This window comes from Staurois parvus, unplaced genomic scaffold, assembly GCF_062004578.1.
Source record: "Staurois parvus isolate SC_StPar_1 unplaced genomic scaffold, SC_StPar_1.0 ptg001112l, whole genome shotgun sequence".
NCBI lineage: Eukaryota > Metazoa > Chordata > Amphibia > Anura > Ranidae > Staurois > Staurois parvus.
In genome coordinates, this window is record NW_028318908.1 from 509155 (window position 1) to 526798 (window position 17644).

General features: G+C 49.8%; 2 protein-coding genes across 4 annotated transcripts in view; one reads left to right on the forward strand and one right to left on the reverse strand.

Moving 5' to 3' along the window:
- The window catches only part of AREL1 (apoptosis resistant E3 ubiquitin protein ligase 1), an 18186-nt gene extending 5610 nt beyond the window's left edge, over positions 1 to 12576 (reverse strand). Inside the window, exons 1-17 of one of the 3 annotated variants that reach the window (XM_089658929.1) lie at positions 12465 to 12576; positions 7207 to 7247; positions 6888 to 7022; positions 6381 to 6607; positions 6066 to 6303; positions 5816 to 5979; positions 5560 to 5731; positions 4534 to 4751; positions 4380 to 4457; positions 3934 to 4075; positions 3572 to 3693; positions 3267 to 3342; positions 3070 to 3179; positions 2684 to 2863; positions 1447 to 1572; positions 1167 to 1296; positions 965 to 1023 (exon numbers count right to left, since the gene is read on the reverse strand). In XM_089658929.1, coding sequence (XP_089515055.1) covers positions 965 to 1023; positions 1167 to 1296; positions 1447 to 1572; positions 2684 to 2863; positions 3070 to 3179; positions 3267 to 3342; positions 3572 to 3693; positions 3934 to 4075; positions 4380 to 4457; positions 4534 to 4751; positions 5560 to 5731; positions 5816 to 5979; positions 6066 to 6303; positions 6381 to 6607; positions 6888 to 6903 — 2058 coding nt within the window. In that variant the 5' untranslated portion in view covers positions 6904 to 7022; positions 7207 to 7247; positions 12465 to 12576. Of the gene's footprint in view, positions 1 to 964; positions 1024 to 1166; positions 1297 to 1446; positions 1573 to 2683; positions 2864 to 3069; positions 3180 to 3266; positions 3343 to 3571; positions 3694 to 3933; positions 4076 to 4379; positions 4458 to 4533; positions 4752 to 5559; positions 5732 to 5815; positions 5980 to 6065; positions 6304 to 6380; positions 6608 to 6887; positions 7023 to 7206; positions 7248 to 12386 lie in introns of all 3 variants that reach the window. The other 2 variants (XM_089658930.1, XM_089658931.1) reach the window with 2 other exon arrangements.
- Positions 12558 to 17164, forward strand: FCF1 (FCF1 rRNA-processing protein). Its single transcript, XM_089658932.1, has 8 exons — positions 12558 to 12624; positions 12808 to 12875; positions 14470 to 14541; positions 14664 to 14812; positions 15143 to 15215; positions 15992 to 16079; positions 16596 to 16690; positions 16777 to 17164. Exons 1-8 carry the CDS (start codon positions 12622 to 12624, stop codon positions 16823 to 16825), a joined length of 597 nt encoding a protein of 198 aa, XP_089515058.1. The 5' UTR covers positions 12558 to 12621; the 3' UTR covers positions 16826 to 17164.
- The last annotated feature ends 480 nt before the right edge of the window (positions 17165 to 17644 follow it).

Consider the following 17644-nt stretch of genomic DNA (forward strand, 5'->3'; position numbering starts at 1 on the left):
CACCAGCCCCACACAGAACGTAGTGACGTTAGTCCGAAGCTCTACCCTACGCGTTTCGTCATCTGTCTTCACAGAGCGGAAGGACTGTCACTACGTTCTGTGTGAGGCTGGCATCTCGGCTTTCTGTGATTTTAAACGAAATGTGTTTGTTGCTAGTGTCGGCTATGACACTGTTCCATGTGAGTGGATTATGATGAGTCTTTATGAATAAACGTGTCCTACGGTAGCACACGATCGTTTGTTTTGTTTGTTTGTTTTTTTCTTTTCTGAGCCTGTGTACGAAGTTCTTGGAATGCGGTCTGGAAGTTTTCGCTGCTGCGTTCGTAGATCTGCAGAGTATTGCTCCCAGAGAGGATAAATAAATGTCTGGATATCTGAGTCTCCCTGACTTGCAATATACTACATCAACAAGCTGAGAGAAAAAGAATTTGAAAAGCTGATCACTGCTGAGTCTGCCTGCAGAGTATTGCACCCAGAGCAAACAAGTGCCATTGCTGGTTTATAATTTAACTGGCAATTTGCTCTGGTGAGTTTATTAATTTCTGTTGGTGGTGGATTTGCACAAAATTGTTCTTATGGTGATGGACATTTTTCACTGCTGATGAAAAAGAAAATTCTTAAAGACAATTTTTTGGTCATAAATTTATTCATCGTTTTATTTGAATATTTAATTTTTATAATGCTACCTTTTTTGTTTTATAATTATATGACTGCCCGTTACTCACCTGCAGCATAATGTATGAGTATGACCTCCTGACACTCATCTCTAGCAGGATTTTTGATGACCTGACACTCCTCCCCCCAGTTGACTTTATGAGCTCCTGACACTAACCTCCACCATGACTGTATGTCTATCCAACACTTACCTCCAGCATGATCCTAAGATCATCTGACACTCACCATCATGACTGCTTGACCCCTGACACTCACCCCCACCATGACTGTATGATCCCCAAAAACTCACCTCCAACTCATTCTCATCAAAGATGCCAAGAAGATTGTCTGGGATGAGTTCATTCAGCCCTGTGAGAAGAAAGGACACCTCAGAACACAATGTCACACACAGTCAGAGATGGCCTTCTAACAAGATAGCTCCAACCAACATGCACACTTAGAGGCTGTCTCAGAACAAGACAATTCCACCCATACTCTTCCCATTTCCTCACCTTTTAAGAAATGCTCCACCTCTTCCCGCACCTGGTTGCACAAACGGTGCTGGGCCAGAAGATTGAGATAGTAAATCTTGTTCTCATTGGTGACAGGAATGTGAGCTCCGCCCGAAATCAGCTCCACCACCTACAAGAGGCATATAAAAATGGACCCAGACAAAAGGTGCGTTAATCCTGCATAGGGAGTGTCCTACCAGTGCATGTTTTCATCACATGATACTAGTGAAAGCTGGCTGAACAACTGATACAAGCTACATATAAGTAAACTGGCACTGACCTTTTCCAGCTGACCTCCACGTCCATATTTCTCTTCTGCGAAAACCAGATCTGTATCTGTGACATCATGAGTTAGGAGATAGAGGACCTTCGACTGGAAGAAATCTGGGTCATCGGTCTCAAAATACTGGAATACAAAAAAAAGGGAGGAAGACCGCTCACTATCAAAACATGTGTAACGTGTCAGTGTAACACTCAAAGCCACGTTCATCTTGACCAGGAAGTGTTTGGACTATCCCAGGACTGGAGTGATCTATGGGAGTGATTATTACTTTTAATAAAGTTTTTTTCTGGTTTTACCTTTTGTGGTTGCCCTTGGCTATTTTTCCATGTGTCCATGGGATGTTTTCTCTCGTTGGATGAGATGCTGTGGATATTAACCATGTTGATCTGAAGTCTATGGGCAGTCTCCAGATGTGTCTATATAGTCCAGTAGCCAGGGGCGTATTTACCACAAGGTAAACAAGGCACTTGCCTAGGGCAGCATTTTGCAGGAGGGGCAGCACCTCCCCTCAGAAGAAGGGATGAACGAAGGGACACAAGTTCCATGGGAACCAAGGGGGATCCAAGAGAGGCTGCGGGCTGCTTGATGATGTATTTAGAGCCCGACTCCCGTTCCCAGGTATGTCCGGAGCTCAGAAGATGAGTGTCTCTCTCTAGCGCCGTGGGGGGGGATGGTGGAGGGCTCTCCCGAATGGGGGGTAGGGGTGTTGTTGGTCAATGTCATACTCTCTCAGCAGAAGGGGGGGGGGGGGGGGGGGGAGTTGGCCGGTGTCCATTGGGCAGACAATTTTTGTGTTGCCTTTGGCAGCACAAAACAAATGCACCACTGCCAGTAACACAGCTGCATGTGACTCTTTTTTTCCCCATTAAAAGTCCACTCACCTTAGTGAGAGTTCTCTTTGTATCTAAGGTGGTGGCACAGCACTGATATTTGGAATTTGTGGAGGAAAGTCCCCATTGCTTGAATTCAACTTTCACATATATCGCTTTGGGAATTTAAGATTTTGATATGGACTTAATGTTTATTTATGGATTTATTATGATTTATATGTGATGTAATCTTTATTAACATTAGCATGGCATTTTTTTCTGTTTAATGTCTATTATACAATTTTGGTCAAATTGGTATTGCTAGCTGCTGTTAGCTTTTAGATCCTTTTGCCTCGATTCTCCTTTTTGAATGATAGGATTATTCCCTCCACTACACAACATGATCCCTTGGGTGCTTGTTGTACCTTATAGTGCATTCGAAGTCCGATGATCTGAGCCAGGAAAGAGCGGGTGAATCGGGCCCTCACCAGCTGTTCATATCCTCCTCCCTGACATGATTCAAACAGGCACTTCCCAACCACCCGGCCAGCAAACTCATATAGCTTCATACGGAGCCCAGAGGGTCTGCAAGGGTTGGGGTGAACCTGAAAAAAAACATAATATGCAGAAAATGCAGGGAGAACATGAACACTTATTTTAGAGGAAAAACCCCACCTTATTATCTTCCCATAGACCACAGCCATTCATTTACACTAGCCACTGGCTCACACTGGCAGAGGGGGGTGAATAGGGTGACATGAAACCAGAGAACTCATCAGGCCCTGAGATTAAAAGAGGCTGAAGGACTCACCAGGCCCTGGGTATTGTCACTGAAGCGAGTGAACAGTTTATTGTTTGTATCAAATAAAGCTTTACAGATCAGTTCAAACCACTCACGGCGCGGTCCACCCCAGTCCAGGGCTGCAGACAAAACAATATTAATAAGCTGTAAGACAAGCCATGTTATTGTATATTAGAATTAAATCATCTGCTCCACCCACAATCTACCTTCTTCATCCTGGAAAATCACTTCAAAGTTTTTGCTCCAGTCAGACACAGAGAAGTTTCTTGTTGTTCGAAGAGACTATAACAGAAAAAGAGAGAGAAAGAGGTCATCCAGAAGACAGCTTCATTTTCACAGTAACAGACAGGAAGGGATGTGAGGACCAAACCTCGCAGCAACAGACAGGGGAGTCTGAGGATCGTACCTCAGAGCAATAGACAGGAAGGTGTGATGACCGCACCCTGCAGCAATAGAGAGCAGGGTGTGGGGACAGTTCTTCAGAGGGCGGTAATAAAGTACAGCTACTCACACTCTCCAGCAAGGAGTGCCTGTTCACGCGTAGGATTATTTTGCTGCGGTTCTTCTTGCAGTGAATGTTTTTAAGCTCTTTCTGGAAGAAGGCAACCTTATCATGGAATGTCTCAGATCCACCTAGAACAGGTGACACAAGATGACTCCATCAACATTATATCTCTTATTTATCCAGTCTCATAGCCCATCAAAAGGTTCATTCTTGTATACTATACCCCATACTACCTCCACTATACCTCACCAGGCCTGGTATATCCCCTCTAAACCTCGCCCTTGCTATACTACATCCTCCTGAAAAGACCCCACTCCCTCTATCACCCTGCAGAGATCCATATAGGATCTATGGGTTTAAAAACTCACCAATATTCAGGTGAAGGAAACGTGTGAAGGTGGCAGCCATGACATTGCGGTCTTTGCAACTGACTTCTATTGGCGGCTGCAGGCCATCATCCACTTGTAGAGAGAGCAGACCATGCAGAGGGTCTGGGGGGAGGTATAGGAACTGCACACAACAATACAGCCACAAAGAATTATTCAGAGACTTATCACCTAGCAAGGGGCCAGAAGAGACTAAGGTAAGGAGTTTGTGGAAAGTGGAATGGCATAAAGAAAAAGTGGCATTAGGCTGGGCACCAGGTGTAAAAGGTCCATAAGAGGAAGATGCAACATAGTGAAGTGGTAGAAGATAGAAAAGGGCTACACATAAAAAGTGTGATAAATTGAGTGAATAGAAAGAAGAGAGAGATGGGCCATAGAAAGGAGGCGTGATATATGGAGGTGAGGGTCACAAGAAGTCTCTGTCTCACCTTGGTCCCAGGACATACTCGGAAAGTGAAGAGCCTCCATGGAATAATACGCAGGTAAAATTCTTTTATGGACAGTTGCTGCAGCAAAGCATACAGACATTCAGGTCATTGGCAAGATAGGAGAGCCTCCTCGCCCAGACAAAACGGGACTCACCTTTGGGGAAATGTAAAAGTACACCTTTTTAGGTTTTTTCATTCTTTCCAGGGAGCTCCCATTACAAGACGCAGTTCGATCCTCTTTCGGGCTGGCAGATGATGGACTCTGCTGTCCAGAGACGCTGGGTGGACTGGAGGGTGGGTAGAGATAACCCTCGAAGAAAACTCCGACTCCAGAACGTGAAACATTGTTATCCACAGTGGCTTTCTCCTCATCTATAAAGGAACATGCACAACATGATGCACACAGACAGAAAACATAACTAATAATGCAGGGTGCACAGCACGGCCAAAAATAAACAACATGTCTGAAACAAAATCTGTCTGCTGCCCTACAGCAACCACTTACATTCTTCCCTTTTCAGCCTGGAAACAGACATTTACAAGCAGATTTTCCGCTTGCGACACTTCATACAGTCTCTCTGTTAGCACCTGTGGTAGTGAGCCCTTGTTGATACTCAACTTGGGGTTCTCCATGGCGCGGAGTCCAAGCCCCAGCCTGCTTCTTCACCAGAGCCCCTGATGGTGAGAATGGACTTGCACCAAGCTGGGACCAGGTTGCAGCCCCCAGGTAGGCCCAGCTGAGGTTGAGGAGACCGCTCACGGGAGCAGAGTATAATGGGAGGAGACAAACTGAATAAAATAGGCTAGCCGCGGTCAGGACAGGCGGAAAACAAGCAAAGTCAGAGACCGAAGCCAGGGTCGGTACACAAGTAGTCAATGTAGGATTCAGGCAGTAGCAACACAGGATCTCCAACAACTAGGAAGTTGCTCAGGCAATGTGGGCTAGACTGAGCATGTCTTATATATAGACAAGCAAACTAGGAGGCGGGCCAGGAAGTGATGGAAGGGAAGGAAATAAAACCCAGAGGATAGCAGACGACGCCCATATGTGGGCACAGACAAACCACACATGTGAATGGAATCAGGAGCAGCAAGGAGGTACGAATAAACAAACAAAAGGCTAACTTGTGGCACCTTTCAAGCACCTTCATACACAGAGATCACCAAACCTTGAACTCACCACTCAGAACAATGATGTTGAAGTGTCCATTGCTGACAGGATGGCCCTGGTAGCGCAGGGTTGCCTGGAAACATCCAGTCTGCAGTAGAGTCAGGTGAAGCAGGACCCGGTTTTGCTTCCCACTACAAACAGTGGTTTGGCAGCAGCCATCTGCCATTCCCACAACACCGAGCTATGAGAACAAAAGAAAAAGTCACTTTGGAAGCAACAATATTGACTTTGAAATATCACCATTTTATCACAGAGGGGCACTTACCTCACTGAGTGACAGCGAGTAGCTCTCCAGCTCTCTCAAACTATCATTGGTGGGATTTCCATACTGGTCACATGGAGCAATATGGAGTGTGTGCTGCTCTCCACAGGTGAGGACTAGGGTGGAAAAGTGGCCTGTGATCTGTGTCTTTGCTGGATCCACAATACCTGTGAGAAAACAGCAGTGAGAGGAGTGCCACAAGTATACTCCACCACACAACACCTGATCTAGTCCTGCATCTATGGCCTCTTGCCTGGGTGGAAGACCTTGTAGTATGGACTATGCCCAACATTGAGACCTCCAACACTGATAGTGATCTGGTATCTCCCGGACTTCCTCACAGTAAAAGCTGCTTTCACCACATTTCTCAGGGGATCCTGGAGAACCTCCAGAGTGACTGGGACTTCCAGGGACAGTTCTGTGTGAGAGATGTGGACTCGCAGAGACATGGTACCACTGATGGGGAACGGGTGACCATTCCTGTAGAACAGCTGTGGAGAGAGGCACAGGTCATGGCAGACACAGACACACAGACATAATCTGAAAGATGTGACCTGCTCACTCTTACATGGACTCGGAATCCCATGGGCTGTCCAACCTCACATGGCTCATTCCAGTCCCAAGAGACCTGACAGGAGCGGGGCTCCAGGTATTTCCCCCGTACATAGTTGTAGATGGTACGCTCTGTCCCACGTTCACGTCCCTCATGGTGCCAGAAAGTGAGGACACGGGAACTGAGTTCAAACAGGAACTTAATGGTGATGAGAAGGACACACATCAAGCCTGTAACGCTGCCTGTTCAAAGACAAATAAAATGGTTGCATAAGGACACAGTTCAGGCCAAAGGGATGGGGGGGGGGGTTACACAAAATGTGTGTGGATTGGGGGTACAACCCCATAAAAATTAACACAAAGATAGAGGGGGAGGTAAATGAAAAAATTAAAGGCCCATCTGACTCAAACGGGAAACACCTAACCAAAGAACTCTGCTATAGGAGTACTGGAGCAGTAGTAGTAGTATAGACCCTCTACTAACAGACTGACACCACAGGGGGCGCCAACAGTGTCATCTCACCGATAATGTACAACATCAGTGCACAGGGTGGAAACTGACAGAAGGGTCATAGCATCTCCTCCACATGTCTCAGGTTCGGGCGGACAGGTCTGCCGAGACTGGAGATCCAACCTTCACATCTGCCAGAACAGGAACCTGCGACAAAAGGGACGTCATGAGTACAAGGCGCCATGAAGATTGTCTAACCCCCATCAACCAAGTATCCCGCTACTGAGGTCACAGGAAGGACTGGTGACTGGACAAGCACAATAGGCCCAGACCATCATGGAGTGGAGCCAACTGCTGGACACCAGTGCCACCCAAAGGACACCACACTCACCTAGGCACAGCATGCCGCATCATCGGCCGGATGCATCCTTCCTATAAAAGAGAACATTGATTCACAAATCTATCCACGTATCCAGCCTCCACTGTGCTACACCACAGCAATATGCTGAGCCCCACCCCCAGAACAATATGCTGAGCCCCACCCCCACAATAATATTCTGAGCCCCACAACAATATTCTGAGCCCCACAACAATATTCTGAGCCCCACAACAATATTCTGAGCCCCACTCCACCACAACAATATTCTGAGCCCCACTCCACCACAACAATATTCTGAGCCCCACTCCACCACAACAATATTCTGAGCCCCACCCCCCCACAACAATATTCTGAGCACCACCCCCCACAACAATATTCTGAGCCCCACCCCCCACAACAATATTCTGAGCCCCACCCCCCACAACAATATTCTGAGCCCCACTCCACCACAACAATATTCTGAGCCCCACAACAATATTCTGAGCCCCACAACAATATTCTGAGCCCCACAACAATATTCTGAGCCCCACTCCACCACAACAATATTCTGCTCTTTACCCTATTCTGCCTATACTCCACCTCTACCCCCCACCCCCACACACACACACCTCCTATACTCCACCATTACCAACTGTCCTTCCCCCCCCCCCCTTTCTATACTCCACCGTTGCAACTGCCTTTCCCTCTCCCCCATTCCTCCTATACTCCACCATTACCAACTGTCATTTCCTCCCCCCTCCTCCTATAATCCACCATTACCAGCTTCCCCCTCCTCCTCCACTCAGCCCCCCCTTCCCCACCTCCTATACTTCCCCATTACCAACTGTTCTTCCCTGATTCATCCTATACTCAACCTCCATTCGTCCCTTCCCATAACCCCCCATCCTATACTCCACCATTACCAACTGTCCTTTCCTCCCCCCTCCTCCCTCCTCCTACACTCCACCATTACCAACTGTCCTTTCCTCCCCCCTCCTTCTACACTCCACCATTACCAACTGTACTTTCTTCCACTCCCTCCTCCTATACTCCACCATTACCAACTGTACTTTATTCCCCCCTCCTCCTATGCGCCACCATTACCAACTCTCCTTTCCACCCCCCTCCTCTTATGCTCCACCATTACCAACTGTCCTTTCCTCCCCCCTCCTCCTATGCTCCACCATTACCAACTGTCCTTTCCTCCCCCCTCCTCCTCCTATGCTCCACCATTACCAACTGTCCTTTCCTCCCCCCTCCTCCTCCTATGCTCCACCATTACCAACTGTGCTTTCCTCCCCCCTCCTCCTATGCTCCACCATTACCAACTGTCCTTTCCTCCCCCTCCTCCTATGCTCCACTATTACCAACTGTCCTTTCCTCCCCCCTCCTCCTATGCTCCACCATTACCAACTGTCCTTTCCTCCCCCCTCCTCCTATGCTCCACCGTTACCAACTGTCCTTTCCTCCCCCTCCTCCTATGCTCCACCATTACCAACTGTCCTTTCCTCCCCCCTCCTCCTATATTCCCCTAAGGATCGCAGTGATCTGCAGGCCTCCCGGATCCATACCCCGCTTCCTGGATGACTTTGCCGCCTGGCTTCCCTTCTTCCTCTCCTCTGAGCTACCAACCATCATCCTCGGGGACTTCAATATCCCCATCAATGACAACAGCCCGGCTACTTCCCAACTCCTCCACCTACCCTCCTCCCTCGCGCTCACACAGCACACTCAATCCTCCACCCACACCATTGGGAACACCCTGGACCTCGTCTTCTCCCACCTCTGTACCCTCAACCAGTTCTCTAACACCCCCTTCCCTCTCTCCGACCACCACCTCCTCACGTTCTCCATCTCCCCTTCCCCTAACTCCCCCCCCAGAGCGCCAAACCATCGCCAGCCGCAACCTCCGCAACCTGAACCCGGCCCCCCTCCACTCAGCTGCCGACCGCCTACACGACAGCATCCTTCCACTGTCATGTCCTGACCTAGCCACTAACACGTACAACGACTCACTATCAGCTACCCTAGACTCTCTGGCACCCCTAACCACACGCTACATCAAACCCAGACCGCTCCAACCATGGCAGAACGACAGCACTAAATGCCTCAAACGCCGCAGTCGCGCTAGAGACTATGGCGCAAAACCAGGTCCCCCCGTTCATTCTCCCTCTACAAATCTTCCTTCCTCACTTACACCTCCTCCCTCCACGCCGCCAAGCAGGCTTACTTCGTAAACCTGATCAACACCCTCTCCTCCTGCCCTCGCCGACTCTTCTCCACCTTCAACTCCCTACTCTCTACCCCCCCCCTCCTCCACTCAGTACCTCACTCACCGCCCACGAAATTGCCACTCATTTCCACAACAAGATTGATGCAATCCGTCATGACATAGTCAACTCGCAATCTACCTCCCCACCTAGCCTCCCCCCATCTCTTCCCTCCTCTGACCTCGCAACCGCACTGCCCCCCTCCACCCTCAAGAACCCGCTTACCGTAACCCCCCCAGCTCTGCACTCCTTCAGCCCTGCTACCACTGAGGAAGTCACCAGGGTCTTCTCAGAAGCCCGCCTCACTACCTGCCCCATGGACCCTATCCCCTCTCGACTCCTCCAGTCACCCCCCTCTTCCCTCATCTGCTCCCTCACCCACATCTTCAATCTCTCCCTCTCTACCAGCGTATTCCCCTCCCCCCTAAAGCATGCGCACATCACCCCCATACTCAAAAAGCCCTCCCTGGACCACTCTGACCCAAACAACCTCAGACCCATCTCCCTGCTCCCACTCACTTCCAAACTCCTGGAGCGCTTAGTCTACGACCGCCTAAGCGCCCACCTAACTGACAACAACCTCCTTGATCCACTACAGTCCGGCTTCCGTCCCCTACACTCCACCAAAACCGCCCTCCTCAAAATCACCAACGACCTACTAACCGCCAAAGGAGACTACTCTGTCCTCCTCCTCCTGGACCTCTCCGCGGCCTTCGACACAGTTGACCACCCCCTCCTCCTTAATAAACTACTCTCCCTTGGCATCAGAGACACCGCTCTCTACTGGTTCTCCTCTTACCTATCCCGGCCCTCCTTCAGCGTTTCCTACAATGGTGCCACCTCCCCTTCCCTTCTCTGTTGGGGTCCCCCAGGGCTCTGTCCTTGGACCCCTTCTCCATCTACACCTCCTCCCTTGGCAAACTCATACACTCCCACGGCTTCAACTACCAACTCTACGCTGATGACACTCAAATTTACCTCTCCACCCCCCACCTCACCTTTCTCCGCCCGCATCACTCACCTCCTAAACGACATCTCTGACTGGATGTCGCTCCATTTCCTCAAGCTTAACCTCTCCAAAACCGAGCTTCTCGTCTTCCCTCCTGCCCGCGCCCCCCCCCCCCCATCCTATCCATCACTACTAACATCAACACCATCAATCCCGCCCCGCAAGCCAAAGTCCAGTCATTCTGGACTCTAACCTCTCCTTCCAACCTCATGTCAAATCACTTACAAACACATGCAGGCTCCACCTCCGCAATATCGCCAAAATACGCTCCTTCCTTACCCCTGACACCACTAAGCTACTCGTACACTCCCTGATTATCTCACGCCTTGACTACTGCAACTCCCTCCTCACCGGCCTACCCCAGTGCAAGCTCTCCCCGCTTCAGACCATCCTCAACTCAGCGGCCAGACTCATCCACCTCACCACCCGCTCCACCTCTGCCACCCCCCTCTACCTCTCCTTCCACTGCCTCCCGATTGCCCAACGCATCAAATTCAAACTACTCACTCTGACCTACAAAGCCGTTCACAACACTGCCCCTAACTACCTCACCGACCTGATCCCCAAGTACCACCCTACCCGTACCCTTCGCTCCTCACAGGACCTCCTTCTATCTTGCTCCCTGGTCTCCTCCTCACACGCACGTCTGCAAGACTTCTCCAGGTCCTCCCCCATCCTCTGGAACTCACTACCCCAATCCATCAGACTGTCACCTTCCCTCCTCACCTTCAGGCGCTCCCTCAAAACCCATCTCTTCAGGGAAGCCTACCCCACCCTCACCTAACTGCTGCTCTCCTTCATTCCTCCTACCACTCCATCCCCCACAGCCACTTCCTCTCGTACCACTACCCCCTCCCTCCTAGATTGTAAGCTCGAAAGAGTAGGGCCCTCTTACCCCTCGTGTGCTGTTTGTAGTTGCTGTAATGTTTCATGTATTGTCCCCCCCCCCTCTATTGTACAGTGCTGAGCAAACCCTTTGGCGCTATATAAACTCGACATAATAATATTCCACCATTATCAACTGTACTTCCCTTCTTCCACAATCCTCTTATACTTTACCATTACCGATTGTCCCCCCCCCCTTCCTTCTATACTCCACCAATATCAACTGTCATATCCTCCCCCCTCCTCCTATACTCCACCAATACCAACAGCTCTTCCCCCATTCCTCCTATACCCCTCCATTGCAACTGTCCCCCTCCTCCACCATTATCACCTACTCTTCCCTTCTCCACTTATACTTTATCATTACCAACTGTCTCTCCCCCCTTCTCCTCTGCCAATGTCAACTGTCATTTCCTCCCCCCCATACTCCACCATTACCAACTGCCCTGCCTCTTCCAATACTCTACCTCTACTCAGCCCTCCCCCCTTTCCCACCCCCACCTCCTATACTTCCCCATTACCAACTGTTCTTCCCTGATTCATCCTATACTCCACCTCCATTCATCCCTTCCCATAACCCCCTCCTGCCCCCATCCTTTACTCCACCATAACCAACTGTCCTTTCCTCCCCCCTCCTCCTATACTCCGCCATTACCAACTGTCCTTTCCTCCCCCTCCTCCTATACTCCACCATTACCAACTGTCCTTTCCTCCCCCCTCCTCCTATACTCCACCATTACCAACTGTCCTTTCCTCCCCCCTCCTCCTATACTCCACCATTACCAACTGTCCTTTCCTCCCCCCTCCTCCTATACTTCACCATTACCAACAGTTCTTCCCCCATTCCTCCTATACTCCACCACTGCAACTGCCCCCTCCTCCACCATTATCACCGACTCTTCCCTTCTCCTCCACTCCACTTACACTTTATCATTACCAACTGTCTCTCCTCCTATACTCCACCAATGTCAACTGTCATTTCCTCCCCCCTCCTCCTATACTCCACCGTTGCAACTGTCTTCCCCATTCCTCCTATACTCCACCATTACCAACTGTCCTTTCTCCTCCCCTACTCACGCCGACCCTTCTCCGCCGGTATTCCGCTTTCGGTTGGCTCCTTCACTTACATCCAGTCGGTTTCCTGTTTTGGACTGGCAGGTCACGTGACAGGTCAGCCGGCTACGGAGCTGGGCGGGGCATCTCCGGCTGGGAAGTTTTTATTGTAATAACGAGCAGATAAAGGAGGCGGGGCTGTGTACGTCATCGTAGTGCGCCGGCAGCAGCATGGTGGGGAATGTTCTATGTGTATTAGTGCAGGGGACCCCCAAAAGTACAGAGAAAGGGGGGGAAGAGTACCGAGAACGATGGGGGGGAGGTGTGATGGGGGGGCAGGTACCTTAGGGTTCGCCGGCATTAGGGGGTATGTAAATATTTTCCTGATCATCTATCTCATGTCTCTCGTTTTGTTAGGGAAAGGCAAAGAAGACGAGGAAGTATGCGGTGATGAAGCGGAGAATCTCCCTCACCGACCAGCGCATGTAAGTGTGTACATTGATGCCCGGTGAGGGTTGTATGTTGTCCTACCCCCGGGGACGGGGAGGGCTGTATGTTGCCCCTTCCTCAGGGAGGGCTGTATGTTGTCCACCCCCCAGGGAGGGCCGTACGTTGTATGTTGTCCACCCCCCCCCAGGGAGGGCCGTACGTTGTATGTTGTCGTCCCCTGGGGAAGTGCGTACGTCGTATGTCGCCCCCCAGGGAGGGCCGTACGTCGTATGTTGTCGTCCTATGGGAAAGTCCGTACGTCGTATGTCGCCCCCCAGGGAGGGCCGTACGTCGTATGTTGTCGTCCCATGGGAAAGTCCGTACGTCGTATGTCGCCCCCCAGGGAGGGCCGTACGTCGTATGTTGTCGTCCCACGGGAAAGTCCGTACGTCGCCCCCCCCCAGGGAGGGCCGTACGTTGTATGTTGTCATCCCCCAGGGAAGTCCGTACGTCGTATGTCGCCCCCCCCCCCCCCAGGGAGGGCCGTACGTTGTCATCCCCTGGGGAAGTCCGTACGTCGTATGTCGCCCCCACCCCGGGAGGGCGGTACGATGTATGTCATAGCCCACCCAGAGGGCCGTATGTTGTCGTTTCCAGGGGAAGGCTGTACGTTGTCCCCCCGTCCCCGGGGACGGCCGTGCATTATATGTGCCCCCCCCCCGTCAGGTAGGAGGACGGTATGCTGTATGTCGTTAACCCCCCCCCCCAGGTAAGGCATGCGCTGTATGTCATTTCCCTGGTTAGGTCTGTATGTGTATGGTGTCCCCCGCCCCAGGGGATGGCCATACTTTGTATGTTGACCCCCCCCATATCCCCCAGTGATGGCTGTACATTGTATGTCATCCTCCAGGTGAGGGCTGTACATTGTATGTTGTCCCCACCTCGCTGAGAGCTGTACGTATATGTTTCTGGTGATAGCAGTACGTTGTATGTCATCCCCCCCCTCAATGAGGGCTCTGAGTTGTATGTCTCCCCCTGGTGAGGGCTGTACATTGTATGTCATCCTCCAGTGAGGTGTACACATTGTATGTCACCCCCCCCCCCCCTCCTTCCTCAGTGAGGTCTGTATGTTTAATGTTTTTACATTTCCCGATGAGTTCTGATATGTTGTATGTCATTCCCACAGTGAGCACCATGGGTTGTAGGTCGTCCCTTTGGTGAGGGCTGTATGTCATCTCCCCGGTTAGAGCTGTACATTTGACGCTGTCCCCCCGGTGAAGGTTATATTGTATTTCATCCCTACAGTAAGGGTTGTACATTGTATGTCTCCCCCTCGGCAAGGTCTGCAGGTTTTATGTTGTTCCCCAGTGAGGTCTATACATTGTATGTCAGCCCCCAGTGAGGTCTCTACTTTTTATGTCTCATTGTCTCTCCAGGGAGGGCTGTGTGTAGTATGTCATCCCCCGCTGAGGTCTGTGCTTTGTGTGATTGTTGTATGTTACTTACTGTTGAAGTCTGTACACTGTATCTATCTCCTCCCACCCCCTTCCCAGTGAGAACTGTCTGTGTTATGTTGTCCACCCCCCCCCCCCCCCCCCCCCGGTGAGGTGTGTATATTTTCTTTGTCATTAATATCTTTTATTTGTTTAGCAAGGAGAAAGACCGGGCCAAACCGCAGCGGAAGAAGGACAAGGATCCCAGTGCAATTAAAGAGCGAGAAGTGTAAGTAACAGTGATGGCGTTCCACCCCAAATAATGTGGAGGGCTTCTGCTGGAGTCCCTTCAGAGTTTGAGTCTGGGCTGGGGGTATGAGCCTGCCTGCTGACACATTTATTCTCTATTAGTCCTCAGGTGCCGTCCTGTCTCTTTTTCCAATATAATACAAACCTGGGACCTCCGTACCACATCCTGGTTGATACCAACTTTATCAATTTCTCTATCAAAGCAAAGCTGGACATAGTACAATCTATGATGGACTGTCTGTATGCCAAATGTGAGTACCTAATCTGTCCCCAGTATTTCCTGCACCCGCCGTCTATACCACTTATGTGAGTTCCCTTTATATGCCCACTAGTATTCATCCCCTTATTTATCCCCAATATGACCTGTACCCCCAGAAGTCACACGTTACCTGTCTTTTCCCTCTGCTACCTGTACCCAGTGTGTCCCCACATTACCTGCATCCCAAATGTAGCTGCCCTTTTCTTTTTTTTTTGCTAAATCAAAGCACCAGTCTCCACTTTTCAGCCATTTGCCTAGGGTTGGTTCTTTCACCTCTCATTGTAGTGTCTCTATGCCATCGCTATTGTTTGTTTTCCACCAGGTGTGCCATGTATCACAGACTGTGTTATGGCTGAGTTGGAAAAACTGGGACAGAAGTACAGAGTGGCTCTCAGGTCAGTGATTGGTTAGCATTTCTGGATGGAGGGGCTAAGGTTGATGTGTTCTTTATTTAAATACCTAGGAAGAGGTTACACTCAGGCCTTACCGCTGCTCCACGTGTAGCCGTGACCGGCCTTACCGCTGCTCCACGTGCAGCCGCGTCAGGCCATGCCCGCTGCTCCACGTGCAGCCGCGTCAGGCCATGCCCGCTGCTCCACGTGCAGCCGCGTCAGGCCATGCCCGCTGCTCCACGTGCAGCCGCGTCAGGCCATGCCCGCTGCTCCACGTGCAGTCGCGTCAGGCCATGCCCGCTGCTCCATGTATAGGCGTGTTCATCAGGCCATACTGTGGCTCCACTTGCAGGAACAGCAGGCCATACTGCTGCTTCATGTGTAGCTGTATTAGTCTATACCACTACATGTATAGCTATGTTTGTCAGGCCATACCACTACTCCATCTATAGCTGCTGCGCTGTGCCACACCATAGGGCAGCCCCGGTCTATACTGCTGCCCCGCGTGCAGCTGCGCTGGGCCATACCGCTGCCCCGCATGCAGCCACGCTAGTCTTTTCTGAGCTGTGTATGTGGATGAGCTGACTTTGATATATTGTACATCCCACATGGCCAATGTCTGTAATGTGATGTACTCTCCATGGATTTGTGAATTGTTTAAACTCCAGAATTGTGATGTGTGCTTGTATTTTACACTGTCATGGGTGAGTTATGTCAGAAAGTTGTGCTTCCTTTGTGTTTGTCATTGGCACTACATTTTTCTGGTTGGTGTCCTTCAGGATTGCCAAGGATCCGACATTTGAGCGGCTGCCATGCACACATGCAGGAACATACGCTGATGACTGCTTGGTACAGAGAGTCACCCAAGTAAGTACTGTAGTGGGTGGGAAGGGTATACCAGTCCTTGTGGTGGACATGACAGTTTATGGGTTGGCAGTGGTGACAATGAGTGAAAAGTCATTGCTTGGTTGAGTTGTATAGGTCCATAGTGTAAACCGTACAATTATAAGAGGTTACTCATATATAGGAAGCTATCCATCTATTAGTATAAAGTGCATCTATAGGAAGGTGTATATCTACTAGAGGGTATATACTACATCTATAAGGTTATTCATCTATAGGAAAGTATACAGTCTATTAGAGAGTATACATCTAGTAAAAGGTATAGAATATTTCTATAGGAAGGTATATAGTATATTTGTAGGAAGGCATATATCTATTAAAGGATATACAGTACATCTTTAGGAAGCTCCAATCTATGGTAGGGTATAGAGTATATCTATGGAAAGGTATACATCTATTATATTGTATACAGTACATCTATAGGAAGGTATGCATCTAGGGATTCTGGGGTCTCTTTTCTAAGATTTCTTTTGTTTGCAGCATAAGTGTTACATTGTAGCCACAGTGGACCGAGACCTGAAAAGGAGGATCAGGAAGATTCCTGGAGTTCCCATCATGTACATTTCCAATCACAGGTTAGATGCATTCTGGGTGCCCCTCCCATAGGTCTGCTTGTCTCCATGATAATGGTGGTTTACCTTTTTCATTGTTTTTCCTTCAGGTTTAATATTGAGAGAATGCCAGATGACTACGGAGCGCCACGTTTTTAGGATTGCTGCATTCCTGTTGAACTGGTTCTGATTGGTCAGTTGCTAGCATCCCATGATGTTCCTCCAAGGGCTTTCAGTAACCTGTAGACAGGTTTATTTGGGTCCAGAGAAAATGGAAGAATTGTGGAAGCCTCTTTGAGTAACTCTCTAAGGTGACCTCCATCCCCACCTCCCAGGCTGGTGAATGTATTCATACATTATATGGCAGGGTGTCACTCCGGTGTTGCGTACAGTTTCTTTGTGGCCCCTCTGATCATCTGTCTGTACAAAAATGATTCTATAAACACACCCAGTGTTTTTATATATGTAAAGTCACAATTAAAACAATCCACCCCTTGATTCTTTGCTGCTGTCATCTTACTTGTGTGAATTACTTTTACAAACCATTGCTTCTCTCCTCCTGAAAATGCCTTCAGTAGCTTGATCCATTAGCATGGGGGTAAGTCAGAACTCCTAAAGTGGTCTTGAATCGGTGACTCAGAAACTACCAAAGCCACTTGACCAGCATAACAGCTAGAGACATCATGTACTTGCAAGGAGAGCTCACCATTGCAACCTTCTGACTGCAGGTTTACTTTTATAGCCTTGTTTATAGCTGTGTCAAAATGCAGTGTACCCCCCTTCCCCTTTACCCCAAAACACTTACGAGTCACTGCAGAGAAGATGGGCACTTACCACTGATGGGGAGGGGGGGGGGGGGTGCTGGAGGAGGAATAGAGAGAGAGTCACATAGTGGAGTGGTGGAAATGAAGAGATAGAGGGTAGCACATAATGGGGTGGAGGTAGAGAGTGGAGAGACTGGGGATGACACAAAGCAGA

Bases quoted from the DNA above. Each gene is read 5' to 3' on its own strand.
- FCF1 (XM_089658932.1), top strand. The intron at 14,813-15,142 runs GTGAGTACCTAA...GTTTTCCACCAG, and splicing joins GGACTGTCTGTATGCCAAAT to GTGTGCCATGTATCACAGAC. The intron at 15,216-15,991 runs GTCAGTGATTGG...GGTGTCCTTCAG, and splicing joins AAGTACAGAGTGGCTCTCAG to GATTGCCAAGGATCCGACAT.